This window comes from Scleropages formosus, chromosome 20 (genome assembly GCF_900964775.1).
Source record: "Scleropages formosus chromosome 20, fSclFor1.1, whole genome shotgun sequence".
NCBI classification, from domain to species: Eukaryota; Metazoa; Chordata; class Actinopteri; order Osteoglossiformes; family Osteoglossidae; genus Scleropages; species Scleropages formosus.
This window is the reverse complement of record NC_041825.1, coordinates 629,964-652,961: the sequence shown is the minus strand read 5'-3', so window position 1 is coordinate 652,961 and position 22,998 is coordinate 629,964. Positions and strand designations below refer to the sequence as shown.

General features: G+C 54.1%; 2 protein-coding genes across 3 annotated transcripts in view; one reads left to right on the top strand and one right to left on the bottom strand.

The window, feature by feature from the left end:
• Positions 1-3,383, bottom strand: part of LOC114909190 (reprimo-like protein) — a 13,298-nt gene extending 9,915 nt beyond the window's left edge. The window contains exon 1 of the mRNA XM_029246582.1: positions 3,359-3,383. The gene's annotated coding sequence lies outside the window, so the exon portion shown is untranslated. The remainder of the gene's footprint in view (positions 1-3,358) is intronic.
• On the top strand, positions 377-22,998 carry LOC108919139 (integrin beta-3-like). 2 transcript variants are annotated; one of them, XM_029246581.1, is made up of 15 exons: positions 377-826; positions 5,137-5,222; positions 7,126-7,330; positions 8,856-9,108; positions 9,315-9,477; positions 10,046-10,207; positions 10,353-10,448; positions 10,812-10,901; positions 11,192-11,326; positions 12,566-12,995; positions 16,957-17,179; positions 17,570-17,670; positions 18,088-18,207; positions 19,860-20,026; positions 21,567-22,998. In XM_029246581.1, the coding sequence occupies exons 1-15, from the start codon at positions 769-771 to the stop codon at positions 21,633-21,635; spliced, it is 2,358 nt and encodes a 785-aa protein (XP_029102414.1). In that variant the 5' UTR covers positions 377-768; the 3' UTR covers positions 21,636-22,998. The 2 variants fall into 2 exon arrangements, with proteins under 2 accessions (XP_029102414.1, XP_029102413.1); XM_029246580.1 differs by lacking the exon at positions 21,567-22,998 and having other exon boundaries at positions 19,860-20,200.

The following is a 22,998-nucleotide window of genomic DNA, read 5'->3' as shown; positions in this document are numbered from 1 at the left end:
TGCGAAATATCTCTTTGATTTACAACGAATTTATTAAATACGAGCTGATGCCTTAAAGCCAGACCACAAATGGTCATTTCGTTGAAGTCATTTCGCATACAGCGCTGCAGGTAAACTGCCCAAGTTTTAATGTGACCAAATAGACCGTGGAAATAGACACTACTAAAATGTTTCATTCAAAAGAACAGGCAAAAGGCTTAAAAAGCTAGCCTAAATCGTCCTTTGAACTACACAGTATTTAAATTAAGTGTTTATTTGAGTTCCGGAGCCGCTTGTAGAGAAATTTCAGTGAAAGTATAAATAAACCCAGTAGAGGAGCTGTAAACTGGCAGCACTGAGTGAGCAAGGAGTCGCACTTTGGACTAGAAGGGCGGGAAAAGTGGGTGGGGTTGGGGGGGGTAATGTGGCTCCGTTTGCACCGCACCCCTTCTCAGGTGAGCAACTGGTGTCCGACAAGGGCCGCACGCAGGGTGACCCGTGCGCCCGTTCGCCCTGCTCTGCGGAGGCGCCACGCCCCCCTCCGTTACCATGGCAACGGGGAAGCGGAGAGTGGAGCAGACCGGAGGAGGTCGGTCGGTCTTGTGGAGCGCGTTTCCCGAGCGCCGAGTCAAGCACGGCCCCCTGGACCGTCCCTCCCCTCCCCCCCTTTAAAGCAGCTCTCCGCGGGCAGCGACAGAAGGATCGCGATCCGGCGGGACACAGGATCCGGACCGAGGAGCCGCTTCAGTCCTTCCACCTCACCTCACCTCACCTCACCTGCCTGCGAACATGGACCCTGCTGTGTGGACAGTGTGTGTGGTTCTCTTGAGCTCGTGCAGTGTGCTGGGTGAGTCCGTCCGATCGCTGCTCAGTCCTGACGGTCCGGTCCGTTACTGCGCTTCAGTCCCATTTGTGCCCCGGTGCGGTGGTGCTTCGCACCCCGACCCAGCTGGGAAGGCGCGCTCACGCGAAGGGGTCCGATTTCGTGCTTTACGCTTCGTACCGTCGTACGTCGTACTTCGTGACCGTGGTGGTGCTGCTGGAGCGGAGCGCTGGGCAAGTTCTGGTCGCGACACACACGGCTCGCAGGTGGCGCAGTCGGCGCAGTCGCAGATTAACACCTGGAGGTTGTCGCTTCCAGTCCCGCTTTAGCGGTGTCGCCCTTCTTCAAGGAGTTTACCCTGGGCTGCTAGGGTAAGACTGAGTAAGAATACCCCGCTGTGCAGATGAGGCACCTAGTAACTGAATGGTAAGTAAGTATCTTTGGACAAACAAAGGTGTCCGTACGTGGACCGAGTGAGCACCACGCACGCGCCGTTTATACTTCGAAATACCATCCTGCGGAGGGAGTTTACAACGCAGCGACACACAGCTTGCGCGCGCGTGTTTGTGTGTCTCCTCAGTGGGACAGAGCGGCGGCTCCGGAGAGCCCGTGGAGCGCGCGCGTCCACCCTAATTAGCTCTAATGGAGCGCGCGCTCGCGGAGCAGCTTGATGAAAATTCCATATAAGGAATCAAAGCGCCTCAAAAGCTCGTGAGCGTCTGCGAATGCGGGAGGCGCGCGCACGAGACGCGGTTGCGGGCGCGCGAGGGCTGTGAAAATAATGTTGGTGAAAACAAAGGTTTTTTTTTTTTCCTCTTCTTTTTTTCTTGATGCTCGTGTGTTTGTTTCGTGCCCCTCACTGTTTACTTTTAGCTCCGTCTATTTGACAGTGAGCAGAACACACACACACACACACAATTCCGGTGCCCAGGGGCGTTCTCTAGAAAGTCCTCCAGTTCCTGCTGCCTTTTAGGGACTAAATAAAAGCATTAATTTATTAAATTAATAAACACATGAATAATTTAAATATCTTGGGACACATACAGTATCACAGCAGGTACAGTATACAGCAAACACACTGCAGCACCTCACTGTGGATACTATGTTTTACCTTACCCTTTATAATGCATTTTCAGTGGAAACAAGTACAAATAACCACATTTCAGTAAACTCATATTACAGCTGTTTGGAATTCAAAATATTTTGAAAGGGCATTGTATGGCCTACATATGTACAATATAATTTTCATTATATGTAATCACAGTTAAATGTGGTTCAAAGTACGTGTGTGTTTCATTATGTCGTGTCAAAAGTGTGTTTTACAAGGGAGTCCGCTTCACCTTCGTTAAAAGCTGCAGTAGTGTGTGTGTGCGTGTGTGTGTGCGTGCGTATATGGGTGGCACAGGAAGTGCCACTGCTGTCTCACAGCGTCTGGGTGCTGCAAGAGGATGTGGGTTTGATCCCTGCTCAGTCTGTGTGGAGACTGCATGACCTCCCCATGTCTTCATGGGTTTGCTCTGGTTTCCTTTCACAGTCCAAAGACCTGCTGTTCAGCTAGATTGATTACTGTAAAAATCACCCATAGTGTGTGGGTGACAGGGAGGAAGTGTGTTTCACCGATGTATGAATGAGTGACTCACTGTACGTAGTGTATCGAGCAGCGTAAATCACCTTGATGACGAAGGTGTGGGCTGATAACACTACATAGTGTTCACTTGAAGTTGCTTTGGAGAAAAGCATCTGTTAAACAAATAAGTGTGTGTGTGTGTGATTGGGGGTGCGGTGGCGCAGTGGGTTGGACCGCAGTCCTGCTCTCCGGTGGGTCTGGGGTTCGAGTCCCGCTTGGGGTGCCTTGCGACGGACTGGCGTCCCGTCCTGGGTGTGTCCCCTCCCCCTCCAGCCTTGCGCCCTGTGTTGCTGGGTTAGGCTCCGGTTCCCCGTGACCCCGTATGGGACAAGCGGTTCTGAAAATGTGTGTGTGTGTGTGTTGCTCAGGAGTGGAATTCAGCTCTCGTGTCCTTTTTGCTCGCAGCCTCAGACAGCTGAACACTAACTCTCCTACAGACACAGTGTTTTAAAAGCACAAAAACCTTGAAACGATTGTTTTTGTCTCAACATACTGGTAAACATTTTAAAGTGTCTGTATTGTACAAAAATTCGTCATGAGCTCATCATCAAACTCATACTCAGCCACTGGTGTAACTTGTGTCAGCAAAAGGTGCTACTGGAATAAGTGGCTCAGTGTCAGTAACCTGGACCCCTCACAGACAGGGAGGAAACGATGTGAGGTTTCCCAACACGATGACTCAGCAGACTGAGACGCGGGGGAGGGGGGGGGGGGCTTGTGCACAAACCTGGACGCTGTAAGTGCCCTGGCAGGAGTACTTAGGACACGGTGTAAGTCAGAAAGGCGAATAAAGAACCGAGCGCAGAACTAGAGCAGGTCGGTGCTCGCCTGCATCTCCACAGTCCCTTCTTTCGCAGCCCTTCAAACAAAATGCGCCAAAGCCCAATACAGGCATAATAAGTGGAAATAAAAATATGACTGTTATTTACCTTAAAGTGCAGACAACAACGCGATCGCTATCCGTCTGTGTACTGGCTGATGCGTAGGCCATCTTTTTATGAAAAAATGAACACTGCGTCCTTCTCGCAGGAAGCTGGTATTGGCAAAAACATCGTTCCTTGAAAGCTCTCAGGCTGAAGACCAGTATTACAACATTTCGCCAGAATATGACATAATTCAAGAGAAAAGTGGCCGAGTGCAGTCAGTGTGTTTTCGAAAGGCAGTCTGGGCACGTGTCTGTCGCTGGGTGTAGTTTTAATTCCAGCCTCAAATCTGTGAAATCCAAAGAATTAGTAGTAATAATAATAATAATAATAATAATAATAATAATGCTGTATTAGTAGTACCTGTAGTATGCCCGATCACTGTTATTTTTTTTGGAATTTAAAGAGTGAGACATATGGATCACATCACTGTTTAGAGCAGAATGTTCCAGAATGCTGCTGAACCGCACCCAGATATTCCACCAACAACATCACAAATTGAACGTACTCTGCCAAACGAAGCAGGTTGTTTATTTTCAAATTCTGCACACCGGCAGTTCGCGAGTGTAAATCTTCAGTTCAAGTGATCGCAGTCAAACGGGCGTGAAGTGCGTTTGTGTCTCGGAACAGAGCGGCTCATGGACAGCAGTTTGTCGAATAACGGATAGGTAAACCTCTGTGATTTACCGCGGTTCATATGGTGGAAGGCGGCAAATGGACTCTACTTCGGAATCGCGTGTCTGCGTCCAAATGTCTCCTTTTCTTGCTGCGATGCTCTCTTTGTATTGTTCTCCGAGATGTGCGTCGCTTTGGAGAAAAGCGTGTCATAAACGAGTAAATGGAAATGTTAATGTAGTAAATGTACAGTTTTACTGCTGCAAATTCAGTACAGCGGTAAAAAAGAGCTACTGGACTGACCAAAGTTCTGCTGTATCCAGTCAAAGGATCCCATCTCCCTAGCAGTGTGGGGTAAAAGGGTAGCGGTGTCGAAATGTAGCAGCAGTGCTCGTACATGTCGTGGTGTTCGCCTGTGACGTTGGCGAAGTCCCAAAGGCGGAGGCCCTCCTGTGCCTCTGCTTGCTTGTTTGTGCTGAGCTAATGAGTGTGTTTACCTGTGGTCTGGGCTCTTTCACGGGCTGTGTGTGTGTGTGTGTGTGTGTGTGCGTGCTGTCTGCACGTCACCCCCCCCCCCGCTTGCATTCACTCCGCGATTACCACACTGAGGGTGTAAGTCCAGTGTGTCAGTCTCCCACCGTACGCTCTTACAACACGCCTGGCCCTCACCTGCCCCGTCATGCCGGCGGGCGTCTGCGGTGCGCTCCCTTCCCACGATGCGCTTCCCTCCGGCAGAGCGTCCTCGCAAGCCCCCAATTACGAGAGGACCCGCGGGGATGACGGGATCGGCGACCCGGCCGGCGTGCGACTTGCCGTTTGTTCGGCGTCTCCTGCGCGCTGTGCGTCCGGGGCGGGGTGCGGCAGGCGGCACGGCCTCCGGAGTCCGAGAGCAAAAATGTTCGGGGATTAATTTCTCAAATTTCCGGGCAACTGTCCGAGCCCCTCCCCCAAAGCCCAGACGCGCAGGACCGTCCGAAGGAGCGAAGAACGTCCTCCGAGACGAGGACGGCGTGCTGCGACTCGCCGCCGTGTCCTCTTCGCTTTGGGAGATACGGGGCGATGGTGGTTAAGGACGCGGACGTAAAATGCGTTGCGGGCCATAGGTTCGAGTCCCGCAGCGCAGCCTTAGCGTCGCTCCCTAAAGCGAGGTACTTAACTCTGTGTTCCAGGGTCCAACATCTGCACGTCCCGAGGGGTGAGCACGTGCAAACAGTGCCTGGCGGTGCATCCCAGCTGCGCCTGGTGCTTCCAGGAGGTGAGACCACAGTGTGGGTTCTTGGCTGTGTGCTTCACCTTGGTGCCTCCCTCTACAGTCTACACTCTACACTCTACACTCTGTACTCCACACTTGCTGCTTTATACTGTATTCTCTGTACTCTATGCACTGTACACACTGTAGTCTACACTTTACACTCTACTGTACTTTATACCCTGTACTGTACACTCTAAAGTCCACAGTTTGTACTCTACACTGTGCTTTGTTCTCTATACTCTACGCTACTGTATATACTCCGTGTCCCGGTCTGCCGCCGAACACGCTGTCGGACATGAGCTCGTAAGATCGTTCGCTGACGCTTAGACGGCGGCACGTACTTTAAATTCGAACGCAGCGAGGGTTCGAGGAGCGCAGTTCTGTTGTATTGTATGACAGTTCAGTTGCTCCACTATCATCGCTATTTTTTCAGCTCTTCTTGGGCCCAGTTGTGTCTGTAGTGAAACACGAGCTCCCGGTCCCGACCCCAACCCCCCCCCAGTGCTTCGTGCTGTCTCTCCTTCCACGTGTTCCAATGTTGTCATCGAGACACACGGAGCACCGCAGTGGAGCTGCTTCCAATTACCACGGTACTGCTGTTTTACATGCGGTGAACCAGGGCTCCGGAGAAGAGCCTGAGCACTTAACAGCGACGGTCAGAGCGGAGGGACTCTCCGGGTGTCCCGAGAGGTCTCGGCGGCCTCGGCGTCGTGCCGTGCGCTCAGCACGGGGCGACGAAAGGCTGCGAAACAGACATAAACAAAAAGTGAAAAAGGAAAAGAAGAGGAGAAGATGTTTCCTCGCTCGGCGGTGCTGCGGAAACGCACCCATCTCTGCGCGTGTGCGTTTGTCACCGTCGCCAAACGGTCCGTGTTTTTAGGGTCTCGCAGGTCGCAAGAGTGCAGCTGTACTTTGTACAAACATGGTAATGTGTCCCGTGCCGATGACGAACGTTGCCTCGCGCTCGAAGTTGTGACCGAACACGAGTGGAATTTGTGATTTTTTTTCCACTGCTGGACCTCCTGCCACGGGGAGGCGGCTTCTATTGTTCCTCGGATAGTTCTTTCCTTAAACGATTCAGTCAAGATAAAGATATTTTGTACATGTTTTTTTAAAGAATTAAAGGTCCAATAAAGTCTCGAACATGTGACTGTAACCGAAACGGTCCGTTGGCTCTGACAGGTTTAACGCTATAAGTGTTCAAAGAAACTCGCTTTATTATTAATACGCTCATGACATGTATTGAGTGTTCAGCATGTTCAACACGAGTTGCTTTATAAAATTAATGATGAAAGTTTGTTTTTCATTTTTCTTGCCGTTCGATTTTGTAGAAATGTTAATCTCTTAAACCACTGTACTTTCAGCCCTTTTACTCTGGTAAGCGGTAAACCTCACTACTTCACTGTTGTATAATAAAGTGTAGGCCAGTCTGCCTTTCTACAGTTCACGGGGGGGGGGGTCCACAGTAAAACCCTAAAGAGATAGCAGCTCAGGCGCCTGGTACCCCAGTAGTCGCATCCGCTGCCTTTGGATCTGAAAGATGCAGGTTCGAATCCCTCCTGTAGTACCTTACCCTACAGTACTCCAGTACAATTACCGAGCTGTATGAATGGGTAAATCAGTGTTAGCAGTTTAACGGTGTAAGGGGCTTTAGAGAAAAGTGTCTAAAAACGTGTAGATGTGACTGCGCTCTTCCAAGTGTCTGTTCAAAGTTGCACAGTGAGTCCAGAGGGGTAGAAGTCGCTTGTCCCCCCCCCCCTGCATCTTTTACACTCGCCTACGAAACCACGACACGACGTTCGGCGGCTTCCGCCGTCCCCTCGCAGCTCCCCGGCTGCGGGTCCGAACGGAGCTCCCGCTTTATTATAATATTTACCTGTCGTGACGCCGTATTCCCGTTCCTCAGAGCTTTGGCCAAGGAGGGGCCGCTTCGTCCCGCTGCGACCTGAAGAAGAACCTCTTGGCTGCGGGATGCGAGGCGCGGGCGATGGAGTCCCCGTCCAGCCGGCTGCAGGTACTGCAGGATGTCCCGCTGAGCGAAAGGGCCTCGGGCGCCACTGCCGACGTCACGCAGATACGGCCGCAGAAGCTGCAGCTCACCCTGAGACCAGGTGAGGTCACATTGGATTGGGAATGCACAGGCGCGCGCTCGCACACACACACACACACACACAAAACCCCCTATTCTACGTACAATGATACACACACACCCAGATGTATGTGTACGCATAAAATACACTCTTGTGTATGCATGCAGCAATAAAATGTTACACAAAGGACACAAATGAAAAAAGCAATAAATAATAAATGTAAATGAAAACATCTTGGCTGGATCAGTGATGGACAAGTTGTTTATCAGCTAAGAGACCCTGAACGATCACTGCAGTAAATATTAATTCCATTTGTTGTATTTTATTTGCACACCCTACAGGGTTGTTATGAACACAGCTGGACCTTTTCGCTGAAGCTGTTCAAACTCAGCATTTGTGGTAAAAACAACACGTTTTGGCTCGAGAAACAGTCCGTCTCCTATGAACTCTGTAGAGCGTTACAAACTTCCATGGAGGACGGGAGTGGTCACATTCGTGCCGCGTCTTATCGGTCCTTTGTCACCTGTGTGTGTGTGTGTGTGTGTGTGTGTGTGTGTGTGTGTGTGTGTATACACACTATTCATACAGCAGGCTCATTAAAGAGTCGTTACACAAATCGAATGTAGTGCGACGGCCTGGTGGCAGCGACAAAAAACATGGTCTCGTCCAAAAGGTCTCAGTTACATACTGTACCTTATTTTCTCAGCTGAGGATATTGTGTGTATATATACAAACACACAGAGCACCTTGCAGTGCTTGTATTGAGGGCAACACTGAACTGTCCATCAAAATAAGTTATTTGTTTGCAGACGTTTTAAACACAAATTGAAATACGCTGCTTGCGTAAGTATTCAAACCCCACACGTGGTTTTGACTTCGTGAAACGGACGATACAAGGACAAACATCGTTTGGAGTGTAACAGCAATCGGTGCTGTTTCCAGGTTCTTTTTAAAAAAATATTGAAAATTTCACTGTTCGGTGGCGTGTGCTACGGGGTGTGGTTGTGCAGCGGGTAGCGCCGGTGCCTCACACTTCCAGAACCGCTCGCTGGGCGTGGGGTTCGAATCCGGCTGAGGGTGTGTAGACAGGCTAGGAAGAAAGCTGTAGCAAACCACATCCGTTGCCACGGAAACCAGACGCGAGCGCTCCCTAGGAGTCGGCTAGGACTCACGGCGACACGGACCGGAACCGACCTTGAGTTTCTTGGCCAAGAAGACGCCTGAAAGTGTAGAAGAAGCCGCCGAAGCTCCAAAAGGAGCTCATTGTGGTCACAGGTGCGGCTCTTTCAGAGCGACACGCTGCACTCCGGAGCCTCTCCCAGGGGGCACCGGTCCGCCGCAGAGCAGCGACACACGCCGTCTCTCACACACACACACGCACATTGAGGGCCCAGTTGAGGTGGTACGTTCACCTGGAACACACCCGTGGACTGCGGGAGGAGCCAGCGCTACGCAGCACGTTGTCGGCTGCTCGTTCTTTGCGTGCGTCTGCTCTGCTCCTCGATCCTTCCTCTCGTTCAAACCTCTTCCATCCGCCGCCTCCCAGATGATGCCAAGCAGTTCACGGTGAAGGTGCGCCAGGTAGAGGACTACCCTGTGGACCTGTACTACCTGATGGACCTGTCCTACTCCATGAAGGATGACCTGGTGCGCCTGCGCACGCTCGGCAACGGTCTCGCCGAGGCCATGGGCCGCACCACCAGCAACCTGCGCATGGGCTTCGGGGCCTTTGTGGACAAGCCCCTGTCCCCCTACATGTACATCACGCCCCCAGGGGCTGTGGAGAACCCCTGCATCAGGTGAGTCGTCCGCACTTGCGTCAAATGTGGACGCGGAGCCCCTGGAGACTCGAAGTCCCATCGACACCCTCGTTCTCTCACCGCTTCCCCGTTTTTCGCATCGTCACCCTCGTCCTTTTCCGCTGAGCTGAGCGCATGCCGCCCTCCAAAGAACCAGCGACCGAGCCCGTGAGTCGCGGCTCCTTCTTCTCTCCCCACCCTTGCAGCATCGGGACCATCTGCCTGCCGCAGTTCGGCTACAAACACGTGCTGTCGCTGACGGAGGAGGTGAGCCGCTTCACGGAGGAGGTGAAGAAGCAGCGCGTGTCGCGGAACAGGGACGCCCCCGAAGGCGGCTTCGACGCCATCGTCCAGGCGGCCGTCTGCAAGGTGACGCGGCTGGATCGCGCGGCGGGAGGGAACGTGCCGCAACGCGCCTCTTTGTGTCCCGCTCGCCGCGAGGACCGCGCGCCGTCCTCGCTTCACGGTGCCGCCAAAGGGACCCTTAACCGCAGTCCGGGCCGACCCAACGATCGGCGTCGGACACGTAGTGTAGAAGGTGTAGAGCTTAGAGCTGCTGCCTTCCCCTCGGAGTCGGAGCTCCCAAGTACCCTCGATCAAGGTACTTTACCCTGAATTGACGCGGTGAAGGGGAAATCATTGTAAGTAGTTTTACATCATAAGCTGGTTTGGAGAAAAGCGTCGTCTAAAGGAATTAATATCGGGAAAAGGGGATTGACTCTGCAAAAAGGGCCTTTTCTCTGCTGGGGTGTCTCTGCAGGACTTATTGTCAGGTTCTGCACTCCTTGTGGGGCCAGCTTTCTCAAATAGTGGTTGTTACATTAAACGCTACGTTGTGATGGAATGGGGTTCGACTGTCCGGTGTTTTCCAGCCCTCATGGTTCACTGAAGAGTATTAGTTGTCCCTCACTCTCTCACTCTTTCTCTGTGTCTCCAGGAGAAGATCGGCTGGCGGCAGGGCGCCTCCCACCTGCTGGTGTTTACCACCGACGCCAAGACGCACGTGGCTCTGGACGGACGCCTCGCGGGCATCGTGCAGCCCAACGACGGGCAGTGCCACGTGGGCAGCGACAACAGCTATAACATGTCTACGACGCTGGTGAGGAGCACATCTGGGCCTCGTGTGCGTGCGCGTGCGTCTCAGATCGGTACGGAAAGGAGAGGCCGGCTTGGAACAGGAATGTAAACATGGAAAAGATTGAGTAAACTCACCCGCTTTACCCCGTTGTTTTCACCCCGTGCAGGACTACCCCTCGCTGGCCCTCATAAATGAAAAAATGTCCGAGAACAACATCAACCTGATCTTTGCCGTGACCAGCCACGTGGTGCCGCTGTACCAGGTGGGGGTCCGTCCGGAAGCGCACGCAGCTGCGGTACCGCGGTATCGCGGTGCGTGTTTCCACACGGACGATTACTCTGCGTCACGGTGTCCGTGAACCGCTGGCAAAAACGGGGCTTATAGTTTGTTACCTAAGCGCCTCTGAAGTCTCCTCTCACACCACGTCCTTCTTGTTGCATTTCGAAAGGCCTCGCACCCTAAACTCAACTCTAACCCTAACCCCAGACCCCGAGGGTGTCACCCCTTGGATCACGCCCCCTCTCACACGCACACGCACACGACCGATCACATGCAGCACACGCTCACCTTCGCTGTCTCGTGTCCCCACCCCCACCCCCACCTCGGCCCACCTCTGTGTGCTCAGAACTACAGCGAGCTCATTCCAGGAACCACAGTGGGCACGCTGTCGGACGACTCGGGAAACGTGATCCAGCTCATTCTAGACGCCTACGCGGTGAGTGCCCGTCGTTGTGGAGAAAGAAACTGACTCCGCCTCTCACGTAAAGCACTTGATGTCTAATTATATAGTATAATTTATCATGGACAAATTTCCATCAGATTCGCTCCAGGAGCGTCACGGTCGCTCTTAATCTGGTATTCAAGGACAACCCTAATTATGCTGTGCTTCTTGCTGTACGTTGACCCGCGTTGCCGCTACGCTCCTACACTCCAGCTAGTCTCTCGCCCTGGTTTCTCGCATCCTTTAGTGAACCTCTCTCTCTTCGCTCTGTATTTCTGGGGCAGAAAATCCGCTCTAAGGTGGAGCTGGAGCTGCTGGACGTCCCGGAGGAGCTGTCTCTGTCCTTCAATGCCACCTGCCTCAACGGTGAGGTCATCCCCGGCCTCAAGTCGTGCTCCGGGCTCAAGATCGGCGACACCGTAAGTTCTCGCCCGCTCCGCCCCTTTGTTTCCTGTCCCTGTCTTTGTGCCTTGGTGATGTCGTTCAGCAAGCGCAAACTTTCAGTGAATTATTGCATGTCGAGCACACGGTCCACATGCGCGTCATTGCCACCGTGACCATGTCGTTGCGACTCGTGAAGTCGGTGTCTCTAAATGAGCCCCTTTGCTCAGTCGTTGGTGGGGAAGGTTCCTTGACCGTTCACACAGTCCTCATATTGACAACTTAGGAAAATATACACCCGTTTTTCACGCTACAAGCATTTTATTTTGCACACTGGCATTTACTCCGTTACTGAGGCCGTTTTGCTTCCGCAACAAGAATTTTATTCTGTACAGCTGCTCGTACGGCACGTGCGTATCCGATATTGTGGGCCAGAGATACGCACCTGGCGTCGGAAACCCACAAGCTTTGTGTCCCTCGGTGCTGTCAGTCTGGCTGTTTTCTGGCGAAGTCCAGTCTGTTAACCTGTACGTTACCTTGGAAACAGTGAGAATCGCTGTATTAGACCAGAACAGTAAAAGCTACAGCATCTGGTGTACAAGAACAAGATCCATCAACACAGACATCTTGACTCCAACCCAGTATTCCACCAGGAGTCATTTTGGTGAGATGCTCCTCCCTCCAAGGAATTTCTCTGTCCTGACAAAGTCCTGCAGAGCAACGGGTCGCCTGGCGGTTACAGAGCCCGACTCATGCGCCGAAGGGTACCGGTTGAAATCCCACGAATGGCCCTGGTGTTGGACACCGTTGTACTACATCCTTCGCCCTCCTTGTTGCTGTAGGAATGGATAGAAATGTTAGTGGACCCAGAGATTAACCGTAGGTAAAACCTGTAGCGTCGTAGCGGCGCTTGTCTGATCACCGGGGTAAACCGTGTCCGGGGAGCTGGACGAGTCCTCGCTTCCCCTTCGAACAGACAGACGCGAATCACTCGCACCGGCAGCGGGGGCCTTCCGGCGAGGAAGGCCGGGCACAACTATCCTGGAGGATACGGTCAAGGCGTCTGCCTCTCAGACAGACCCGTGAATTTCCAGCGTCACAAAGGGGAAGCGTGAGTCACCGTCTCCGTGTGGTTCGACGCACGGTCGACTCGCAGACACACCGCGCGGCTCCTTGAGCTTCTAGGTGGCCCCCGAGGGCCGAGTCGCACGCGATTTCTTCCCGTTCGGTTTCGCGCGTGCGTTTCCTGACCGTCTCCTTGGCACGGCCTCCTCTAGGTGTCCTTCAGCGTGGAGGCGAGGGCGCGGGGCTGTCCCAAGGACACGCGCAAGACCTTCGCCCTCAAGCCGGTGGGCTTCAAGGACTCGCTGGAGATCACCGTGGACTTCGAGTGCGACTGCAAGTGCCAGGAGCAGGCCCAGCCCGACAGCCCCGTGTGCAACCACGGCAACGGCACGTACGCGTGCGGCATCTGCCAGTGCCACGCGGGCCGCCTGGGCCCCCGGTGCGAGTGCGCCGAGGGCGACTACAACCCCGCGGCGCAGGACCACTGCAGCTCGGGCCCCGACGCGCCCATCTGCAGCGGGCGCGGCGACTGCGTGTGCGGCCAGTGCGTGTGCCACAGCAGCGACTTCGGAAAGGTGTGGGGCAAGCGGTGCGAGTGCGACGACTTCAACTGCCTGCGCTACAAGGGAGAGCTGTGCTCAGGTGCGGTTCGGCTCCTCGTCCTCCCAGCCGCTCCGTCTCTCGGTTAAGGTTCGGTGGGGACGGGGTCCCTCCGCCCCTCGCTGCCCGCCTGTCTCGTGTGATTCATCCCAGCTGGGGGGGGGGGGGACCTCGCTGTGCGGCGTTTGAGGGCGAGCCTTCGTTTGTCAGCTGATTCACGTCCTCAAGGCCAGCGGGATGATTTCCCGGTATCTGTGGTCCGCAAGCATCCTATGGGAACTCATTTTCCTTTAAAGGCAGCGAGAGGCAATCGGCCGTTGTGCAACGTGTGGATGTTTCAGACTGCATTTTTTAAAATGTGGAAACAACCCAGCGCAAAATCGGAGCGCTGTACTTGTGTTCTTTACTGCACTTGTACCGTGTTCCTGTGTATAAGATCCACCCTGTCACCGTGGTCCAGAGCGTATCCCAGAAGCACAGCACAAAGGCAGGGCGCACTCATGTAACGCGGGTGTTCACGCATGCGTGCGCGCACACACCGAGGCAATCTGTAGTCACCATTCCACGCAAACACGTTTCTGAATCGCGGGAGAAACCCCCACAAAGGGGGGGGGGGGGGGTGATGCACACACTCGGCCAGATCAGAAGCACATCTGAACTCGGAGCGCGGGAGGCGTAAGACACCAGTACTACCGAATGATCGACCCTCCGACCGACCGACCGCTCCACGGCGCCGCCTAAAATGTGCCGCGTTGAAAAAGGACACAATACACAGGAGTAGTGAGAAAACGTGAGACGCAAACGACACGCGTTGTGTGTCTTTGCACGCTGGAGCGACACACAGCTCACGTGAGCAGTGCGGTACCGCGGTTTGTCCACCCTGTGCTGGACCACAGGGCACACGGGCTCCTGTCCACCTGGAGGTGTCTGGGCGCATGAGCAGAGCTTCGGGTGGGTTCGCCGCACGCTGTATTTCTGCGTATCGCATCTCTCTAGTGTGTGCGGTTAGTGGCTTCAGCTGAAATTCTTATTTGGGGCCTGAGAAAGCGCCGCCGATTCAGAATGAGAGCCCAGTGTTTGCACAGGCTGTTGGACTGTGGCAGGAAACGCACATTTACCCCTTTATCTCACTCTTTTCTCCAAAGGGACTTACAATGTTACCACCCTGCTTTCAATTATTTCTCCATTTATACAGCTGGGTAATTTTACTGCAGCAATGTAGGCTAAGTACTTTGCTCAAGGCTACTACAGCTGGAGGTGGGATTCGAACCTGTGACCTTGCGGCAGCAACTCTGTGCACTGCACTACCAGCTGCCCCCTGCATTCACAGGGAGAACATGCAGACTTAACGCAGACTGAGCCCCGTTCGAACCTACGCCCGACCAGCTCGGGTGCTGTAAAGTGACAGAGCACCCCCCGCTCCGCTGTGGGTTCGGAGAACGGTACCTAACAGCTCCTTCCTTCAATGGTTCAGTCCTACATTTACTGCCGTGTCGCTGTCGGTGTGTAAAAGACTGTTTCCGGTCATCTGCGGCGCCTCCCCACGCCTGTAGGTTGACCTTTAACCCCTCCCGACTAGGCCTGCTCACATTTCTCTCATTCTTGCTGCCCGCTCGAGCTAGTGGTGCTAGTGCTTCACGGAACTGAAGTTCACGCCCTTCGGGGAGCACGTGGCTCAAGGCACGGGCTCGTTCCTCAGGATCTCGGCCGTCCCGGGAGGGGCGCTCCCGCACGCGGCCCCCGCCCCGCGCCTCGGCTCATCCGGGAGCCATTAGCAGCCCAAACGGAGCCGGGCTCGAGGGAGCTGCCTGCCCGCAGTAAACACGGTCGCAGCGCTGGTACGCAGCGCTGGCACGCACCGCGCTGTGTGTTTTCACAACTGCGCCGAAACAATAAGCCCTGGGGGTGCGATAAGAGCGCCGGGCTTTTTTCTACTGCTTAACAGCCGAGTGACACTCTGCGGCTTTATAATGATTGTTTGTCTAACAGACACACTGAGTGACTGACTGTTTTTAGAAAGCTTCCTTTTTCAGACGGCTTCTCCTGGACTTGTGTTTGTGACGTCCTGTCAAATGATTGGTGGGGTGTGTGGTGGGGCGTGACAGAACCCCGGAATTCACGGAGCAACTTCACGGGTGGACCGCGGCGGTCAGACCCTGACCCCTAACCTTAACCCTAACCCTAACCCTAGAGAAGAGCCACTTTGTCCGGAGTCAGCTGTGGAGGCTTCTGCCCCTTTTCACCGAAGCCCCGGCGTTCTGAGAAGCCCACGTCCTGGTCCTCGTGTCCTCCTGGGACAGTTTGCTTCGCTTCCTGTGTCCACCTGGAGCTGGTCTCCCCGCTTCCTGCGCCTGTGCTGGAGGTGGGGCTCCGCTCCAAGGAGGGGCTGCAGAGCGGAGGGAGGGCTCCCGTGAAGCGGGTGCGCCGCTCCCGTGACGTCCTGGTGCGAAAGACACCTCCTGCGGACCTGCTGTGACGCTCCCCTGCGAAGCTGTGCCGTTTCAGCGACTTCTTCCCTTCTTCCCGTCACGATGGCGTGCGTCTCTCTCTCTCTTTAGACACTCTCTTTGTTCTGAACCGGTTTAAAATGAAAAGGACCGAACGCGGTCACCGCAGGCCCTACCGCTGTCTCTACACTCTTGTCTTGAGCTTCCGGCCTGGCTCTTGTAGTAATAGTGGTGTGAGTGAATCACATCTGCAACATGTGCTCCTTTGAACAAAAGTGTTCTTTCAAGACAACGTGTCGCTGTAGCAAACTTTGCTGTGCGAAAATGTTCAAGGCTAAAGGGAGACGGCAGTGCTTCAGCCAAACAAAAATCATCTCTCGAGCGTCGGCGGGTTCGGGTTAGGGTTAGGCGTTCATTAGGGTCGGGTTCGAATGCAGCTCAGTCACTCTGAGGGCAGGGGGCAGCGAGACTTTAGTAGACAAGAGATGCCGCTAAAAGGTCGCAGGTTCGAATTCTACCTTGACCGAGGTATTTAACCGCAGTTGCTCAAGTAAAAATCACCCTGGTGTATAAAGGGGTAAATAATTGTTTGTAGCTTAACGGCGTAAGTCGTGTGTCACATACGGTAAACGAAGTAAAATGTGATGTAGAATCAGGAAAGCTGTGACTCGGAGAAATTGTCTCGTGCCGAAAATGACGTTTCGCTCGCGTCTAACAGCCTCGATGTTGTTTCGACTTTATTTTATTGACTTTCTCGAACCTTTTCTCTTCATCTCAGAATCCTTTCTCCTTTTTCCTCCGTTTTCCCTAAAAACACGTTCCTGCGTCGTCCACCTCTGACGTCGCCGCTCCTCGTTATCAGCAGAGCTGTTCTGCGGGCGATAACTGGCAACGTCTCCGAACGCGAGACGCCAGCAGATAAACGGGCGGCTGCGGACACGGGGGGGGGTTCGCCGCGGGAGGAGCGGGAAGTGCCGTCGCGCGGCCGAGTCGGGCTGCGGGTTCGAGCCGTACGCCTGGTGCCTCGGGATAAAGGCGCCGTGTCGTCCGCGCCTGCGCGTGTCGATTCCCGGCCCCGGCCTCACGAACTGCAGCGAGCGCGAAACACGCACGCGGTGACGCGCGTGAAGCGTTACAGCAAAGTCTCGCTATGGAAAGTGTAACATCCCTACAGCTGGTTTGTTTAGAGTGTTTTTAGGCGCTTTGACCTTCACACCACATATTCCTACAGTTTAACGTCACGTTGCAGTTGGGTTTTCTGCCCCAGTGACCCAGTAACTCGCTCTCGCCGTCCATGTGAGCTCCGCAGGGAAACGCACATTAACCGAGGGCTCAACTCGGCATTTGCGCATCGATTCATTTACGCATTCGTTCACTTCATGTAACCGCTTCATTTTTCTTCTTTGTATCGCTTCTTGTCAGATGGGTAACGAGAGCTTTTTCTCGGGAACTGGCACCGAACGGCCCGCGGCGGTACTAGAGCGTACCGGGGTAAAACGGGCGTGCGGCGGTGCCACGTACCTCTGTAAACGCTTTGCCCCTGTCCCCGTCCCAAGGTCACGGCTTGTGCTCCTGCGGGTTTTGCCAGTGCAACCCGGAGTGGAAGGGGGAAAACTGCAACTGCTCGACGCGAACCGACACCTGCATGTCCAGCCTGGGTCTGCTGTGCAGCGGGCGGGGCCAGTGCGTGTGCGGCAGCTGCGAGTGCACCCAGCCCGGCGCCTACGGGGCCACCTGCGACAAGTGCCCCACCTGCCCCGACGCCTGCACCATCAAGAAGTGAGTCGCCCGGCCTCTGCGTCGCGCGCCGAGCGGCGCCGAGCTCGAGCGCTTCGAGTCCGCGGATTGCGCGCTTTCGGCGGAGCCGGTCGGCGAGTTCTGTCCGCCCGCGCCGCTCGTGTTCGTGCCGCGGCGTTCGCTTGTGCGGCAGGTGCTTTTCACGGCCTGAGATTCGTAATTCTGCCAAGTTTGGCTGAGTTTGACTGCTGGCAGCCGCTGCTGTAGCTGTTCGGTTCCCCCACTCAAAGGTTCAACAGCAGCTGCCTCGTTTTCAGTGCCGCATGTCCTGCTCACCTGCTGGCCGTCAGCCTGACAGGTGTGTGTGCGTGCGTGTGTGTGTATGTGTGTAGAAGAGGCGCTGAGCTAAGGGGCGCGCTGATGCCATTGCAGGGAGTGTGTGGAGTGCAGACACTTCAAACGGGGGAAGCTCTTCGAGGAGCAGACCTGCGCACGCATCTGCAGGGACGACATCCAGCTGGTGGACGACCTGGGTGAGGAAGACAGAACCGCCGCCGTGTTGAGCGATCCGGTCATGGAGGAACGCACACCTTAGGTGGATGACAGAGGTGACGGCAAGGAATTTGCCTGAAAAATCTGCTACTGATGAGTTATGAATTGTGTGAACGCCATCGCTGTGTTGGTCGTCACAGTGCCCCGAAGAGACCTGTTCTTCTACAGTGGGGAACATGTTGGAATCTCACCTCTGGATACATCTGGAGGCGCCGCTCGCCTGGGGCTCTTGGGACGAGGAGGACCCTCTCTCTCGTTTCCTGACTTTATTGTGGGCCCTTAGTGAGGGCTCTTTGGAGCTCGTGGACCTCCTCGGTGAAGTGCCCGCTTCCCGGGTCCTCCTGCCCCCCTCCGCTCACCCTCGTCCTGTCTTCTCCTGTCCTGTCCTGTTCTGCCAGTCTTCCATGACAAGAACGCGGTGAATTGCACCTACAAAGACGAGAACGACTGCGTGGAGCGCTTCCAGTACTACGAGGACGCCAGCGGCAAGTCCGTTCTGTTTGTGGTCAAAGAGCCGGGTAAGTTCTGCCTCGCACACACCGTCGCACGAGCGGTGACACGGCAACACTTCATGGGAAATGCAAACGCGCACAAACTTTAAAGTGGGGGAGGAGGTGCTGTTCCATGTGCTCAACAGGATTAGGGTTAGGGCTGTTGCACATGTTGAAAGTTTCTGAATTTTATTTAGACTCTATATAATATTCAGTGTCGCTCCGGACACCAAAACCACTCTCACTCTGTGTCTCCACCACACAGACACACACACACACACACACACACACACACACACACACACACACACACACACGTTTTCCAGGCCGTGAGAGAAGAACGTTGGCGCTTCTTTTTGCATCGCCAGCAGTGCCCCCTGTTCACACAGCGCCATCCTGCCCTCGGGACCTGCCCCCCCCAGCAGGACTAAACCACATTTTGGGCCTGCAGTTTTCACACAAAGCGGAGCAGGAAGTGGGGGTGGGGGTGGGGGTGGGAGCAGGGCAGACAGTGTTCTCACCTAAAAATAGCTTGTTCCTGGGTGGCGTCTTTATCTCTGCGAGTCTGGAAAAATTTGGACAAATTCCGCTCTGTTAGGGAGTTTCATGACTTACTCACTCAGCGCCCTCAACTTATCGCTTCTCGTCACGATGCTGAGGCCCGAAACACAGGAAAATCGTGATGGAGCAGCGACTGACGCCTGGTACCCTCCGCCGATATCCAACAGCCGAGTTTGCCGTTTCCATTCCGCTCTGGAAATGCTCATCTCATTTCGCAGCTCCGTGTCGGTCCACGCGGGAGAGGAGCCCGCAACCTCAGTGTCTAGTGTAAATGTTTCAGGAGAGCAGCACAAACATGGTAAAAACACTGTGTTGTCAAAGGCGGGGAATTAGGAGAAATACAAATAAATGAATGATGCACCACAAATGCACAGGGAACCTGGAGCTGACCCTGAGGTGTCACATGCGATGTGTAGCGGTTGTCATGGAAACGTGGTGCAGTACTGCGTTATCACTGTAATTCTATCGAAAACAGCACAGAGAAGACAGAGAGCAGCGCACCAGCATCTTTTCACACTTTGTCTTCGTTTGTCGCCGCTGCTTGACGGCTCGTGAAGTGGCCTCGGCCAATTAGGCTGGTGGTGAAAGTAGAGGGGGTCCGGGCGGAAGAGAGACCCCCGTCGGAGGAGCGCTCAGCACGGGCTCCTCTAATGGGCCCACATGTGGGATTTGATCCCATTAGCGGGCAGAACCGCGGGGCTCAGGGCCCTTGAAAGAGGAACGTTTCTCCTCGTAAAATACGGCAGTAAACGGCATCCTGGGAGGGGAGACATGAACAAGAGAAGCGCTTTCCCTCACTGCGATGTGCGGTATGAGAGCAGCCCCCCCTCCCCCTGTTCATGTTCACGTTCATCATTACTACATTGTTTACTCTGCTTTTTGTACAAACCCCCTATAATTGTTCTCAGCTTGAAATTGGAAAGGGGTAATTGTGATTAAATACCCCGCTCTGCCCAGGGTCGGGGTTAGTGTGTGTGTCTTTAACTGCCCTGCTGCCTGCGTCCACGTGTCCCAGGGAGGGGAGGAGATTCAGACGTTAATAACTGCTAATAACAGGAGGAAGGAGCAGGAGAAACACAACGGCCTTTGTTGAGAAACAACCCCCCCCCGTGTTCCAGACTGCCCCAAGGGCCCCGACATCCTGGTGGTGCTGTTGTCGGTGGCCGGAGCCATCCTCATCCTGGGCCTGGCCGCCCTGCTCGTCTGGAAGCTGCTGGTCACCATACACGACCGGCGCGAGTTTGCCAAGTTTGAGGAGGAGCGCAGCCGCGCCAAGTGGGACGCGGTGAGGAGGCACAAGGGGCGCGCAGGGCTCCTTTCGCCTGCATTCGCAAGCTGTACACACACGCATGCATGCACGCACGCACGATTATGCAGTGATGGCATGTGAGGGTACTGCATTCCTGGCACACATAGTGTAGCGGTTAGAGCTGCTGCCTTTACATCCACAGGTTGCAGGTTCAGAGCCCTCTTCTAGCTGTAGTACCCTAGAGCAAGGTTCTTACCCTGGATTGCTCCCCTAAAAACTTACTCAGCTGTGTAAATGATGAATAACTATGAGTTGCTGTAGACAGAAGTGTCAGATAAAGAAGTGAATGTAGCATGAGTCATTTTATGCTTTTTAATCATTACTGAAATGACCAAAGCGGCTGAGACTCTGTCATCTATTTGTGCAGCTGGGCATAGGGTCTGGACCTCGACCAGGGGGTCACAGCAGGAGTGGCGCTTGTTGATGTGGTAACCGCCTGGTTATGGGTCAGGAAAGAGCCACCTGCTCGGGTCACTTTTTAATAGAAAGGAACTTATTAAACGATTCACTTTGGCAGGACACCAGTTACATCGATGTGGAAAAGGCGAACGGATCATGTAGAATGTAAAAAAGCACGGAAAATGTTTGCCTCTGTGTTCGCTATGGTACAGCCGTGTGTCCGTAGTACGGTCCGGTCCAGGATCCGGAACCTTGTCGCTGCAGGATGGCGCTGCGCACGTGTGGTTTTACTGCGTTTCCAAACCATGGTGTGAACATGAACCAGATTAAAATTCCAGTTTTTTACTGTTTTATTGTAACAACAGCAGCAGCACCGGCTCACGACGACATACTGAACATGGTAAAAACTGGAAACGTAACTGTGACAGTGTTGGACAGGAGTGATCAAGAGCCCTTATCTAAGAATCTCAGAACGAAGCCAAGAGCTGTGAGTCGTTCAGCCGTGATACTACGACAAAATATTACTGTTATTCACGATAAATAAATAAAACTGACACAACTATAAAAGATTCCAGGGAAATTATGAAGAAACTGATTTTACATTTACTATATTTACTGTATTTCAGAGTAATATACCTGGCTTTGGGCCGCGTCACTGGCGGATGGCGCTGCGCACATGTGGTTTTACTGCGTTTCGAAACAACCGCGTGAGCGTCAGCCAGAATAACATCGCAGTTTTAAACAAAGTCTTTTTTTATGTCAGATGTTTTATTGTGTTCTGCGAAAGCGGCTCTAGAATTGCGCTGCGGGAGGAAATCTGTCCAAAGTGCCGCATCTGAAGCCACACAAATCCCGTTATGTGGGGCACCACTAATTAGGCTGCGCCGCGCCACACCCCCCCCCCCCCCCCCCTCCCATCCGCCTCTATTGCACCCACTTCCTGCCTCCCCTTCCCACCCCCCACAGCCACATCTGGTCGCTTCGTCATGTCCGCTGAATCCGCTCCGTTCAGGACGATCTGCTCCTCGCTCCTTGCGTCCATCAGCGGAAAGTCCGTGAGGTCGCTGCCATGACGTCGTCCTTGACCACCACCTCTTTCCCCCCCCCCACCGGACAGGGCAACAATCCGCTGTACAAAGGAGCCACGTCCACCTTCACGAACGTGACGTACCGCGGCAAGGACTGACGGCAGCGCCTCGGACCTCGGCAGCTCCGCAGCTCGGGGGTCTGAGAAAGGAGAAGGGCCCCGGACTGCGTGTGTGTGCGTGTGCGTGTGCTTGAGTGCGCGTGTGTGTGTGCGTTTTTGTGCAGACTCTACTGTCAGTAGACAGGATAATGAAATGTTTTTATGTGGCTGTAAATATGTAGACAAGTATAAAGGGCGACAGGACACACATGGACTGTAATGATGGGTCTGGATCCCCTCCCACCCCCGTTTCAATTTAACTTCCCCTGTGGTTTCCACGCAATGTCGTTGTGCCTGTGGCTGCAGGGAGGAGAGGCTCGCCCCGTGTGTCTTCCGTGTGTCCTCCGTTGCCCATCTGGAAGTGTCTTCGCCGCCATGTGCCGCTCGCCGGCACCAGAAAAGCGCTTTGAGATGTTTGTGCAAAGACTTTTCCGCCCGCGCTTCGGGCGACGCGTCTTACCGCTGCCTTCGGCGAGGGCCCTTGGCGCAGCGCTTGTGGGTCGGGTTGTGTCAATGATGTAGAAGAACGCGGCACAGCGATCAGCGGCGCGGCGCTTGTCCGCTGACATTGGGACCTCGTGGCCCATGATGATAAAGCTCACGGTGAAAGGGACGGGGCATCTTTATCGCGCTCGGTGACCGGCATCACAGAAAAGAAGGCCTGTACAAGTTTCCTCTTTTCAGCCCCTGATCGGGACGTAATCGATGCAAGACGTGATTTCAAGAGACGCCTCTGAGGGACTGGAACTCAGAAAGTGACCTGCGACGACGTAGTGAAATACCGCACAAAGCGCTGGCACTTGAGCGCGTTTCGCTCGTGTTGCGTGTTCCGTGCCGTGAGCGTTCGGCGCTCGAGTGCCAGCCGTGCTAAATAAAGTCGTCCTGCATCCCTGATAGATGACTTTTGACTTTCTTAATGGGCGTATCTCGAAGCAGCGCCGGGAGTGGATCTGACACGCAGGAAGCGTGCAGGACGGAGCGGAGATGGGACTGTTTCCGGACCTGTTACTTGCTCGCCGCGCTCGAGCGTCGATTCATGACAACATAAAGAACTAAAGAGTTTGGTCATAATAATACAAAGCGTCCCTGCGAACCGCTCAAAGCAGCGCCACGGCCGCAGCAGGGAAGGAGTTAAAATTTTCCATGTTTTTCGCCACATGCGGCAGTGCGAGGAGAGCAAGACTGTGCTTTTAGAAATGTAGCAATTCATCACTTTCACGTTTGCTTGGTTTTTATACCGTTTTGCATATTTTTGCCTTCTCTCAAGGGCTTTCTCTTCTGACCCAAACACTGAACAGCACACAAGAATTGTTTGCAGTATTGCAACCATCGCAGGTGAATAAAAGTGAAAGGGAATGTTAGA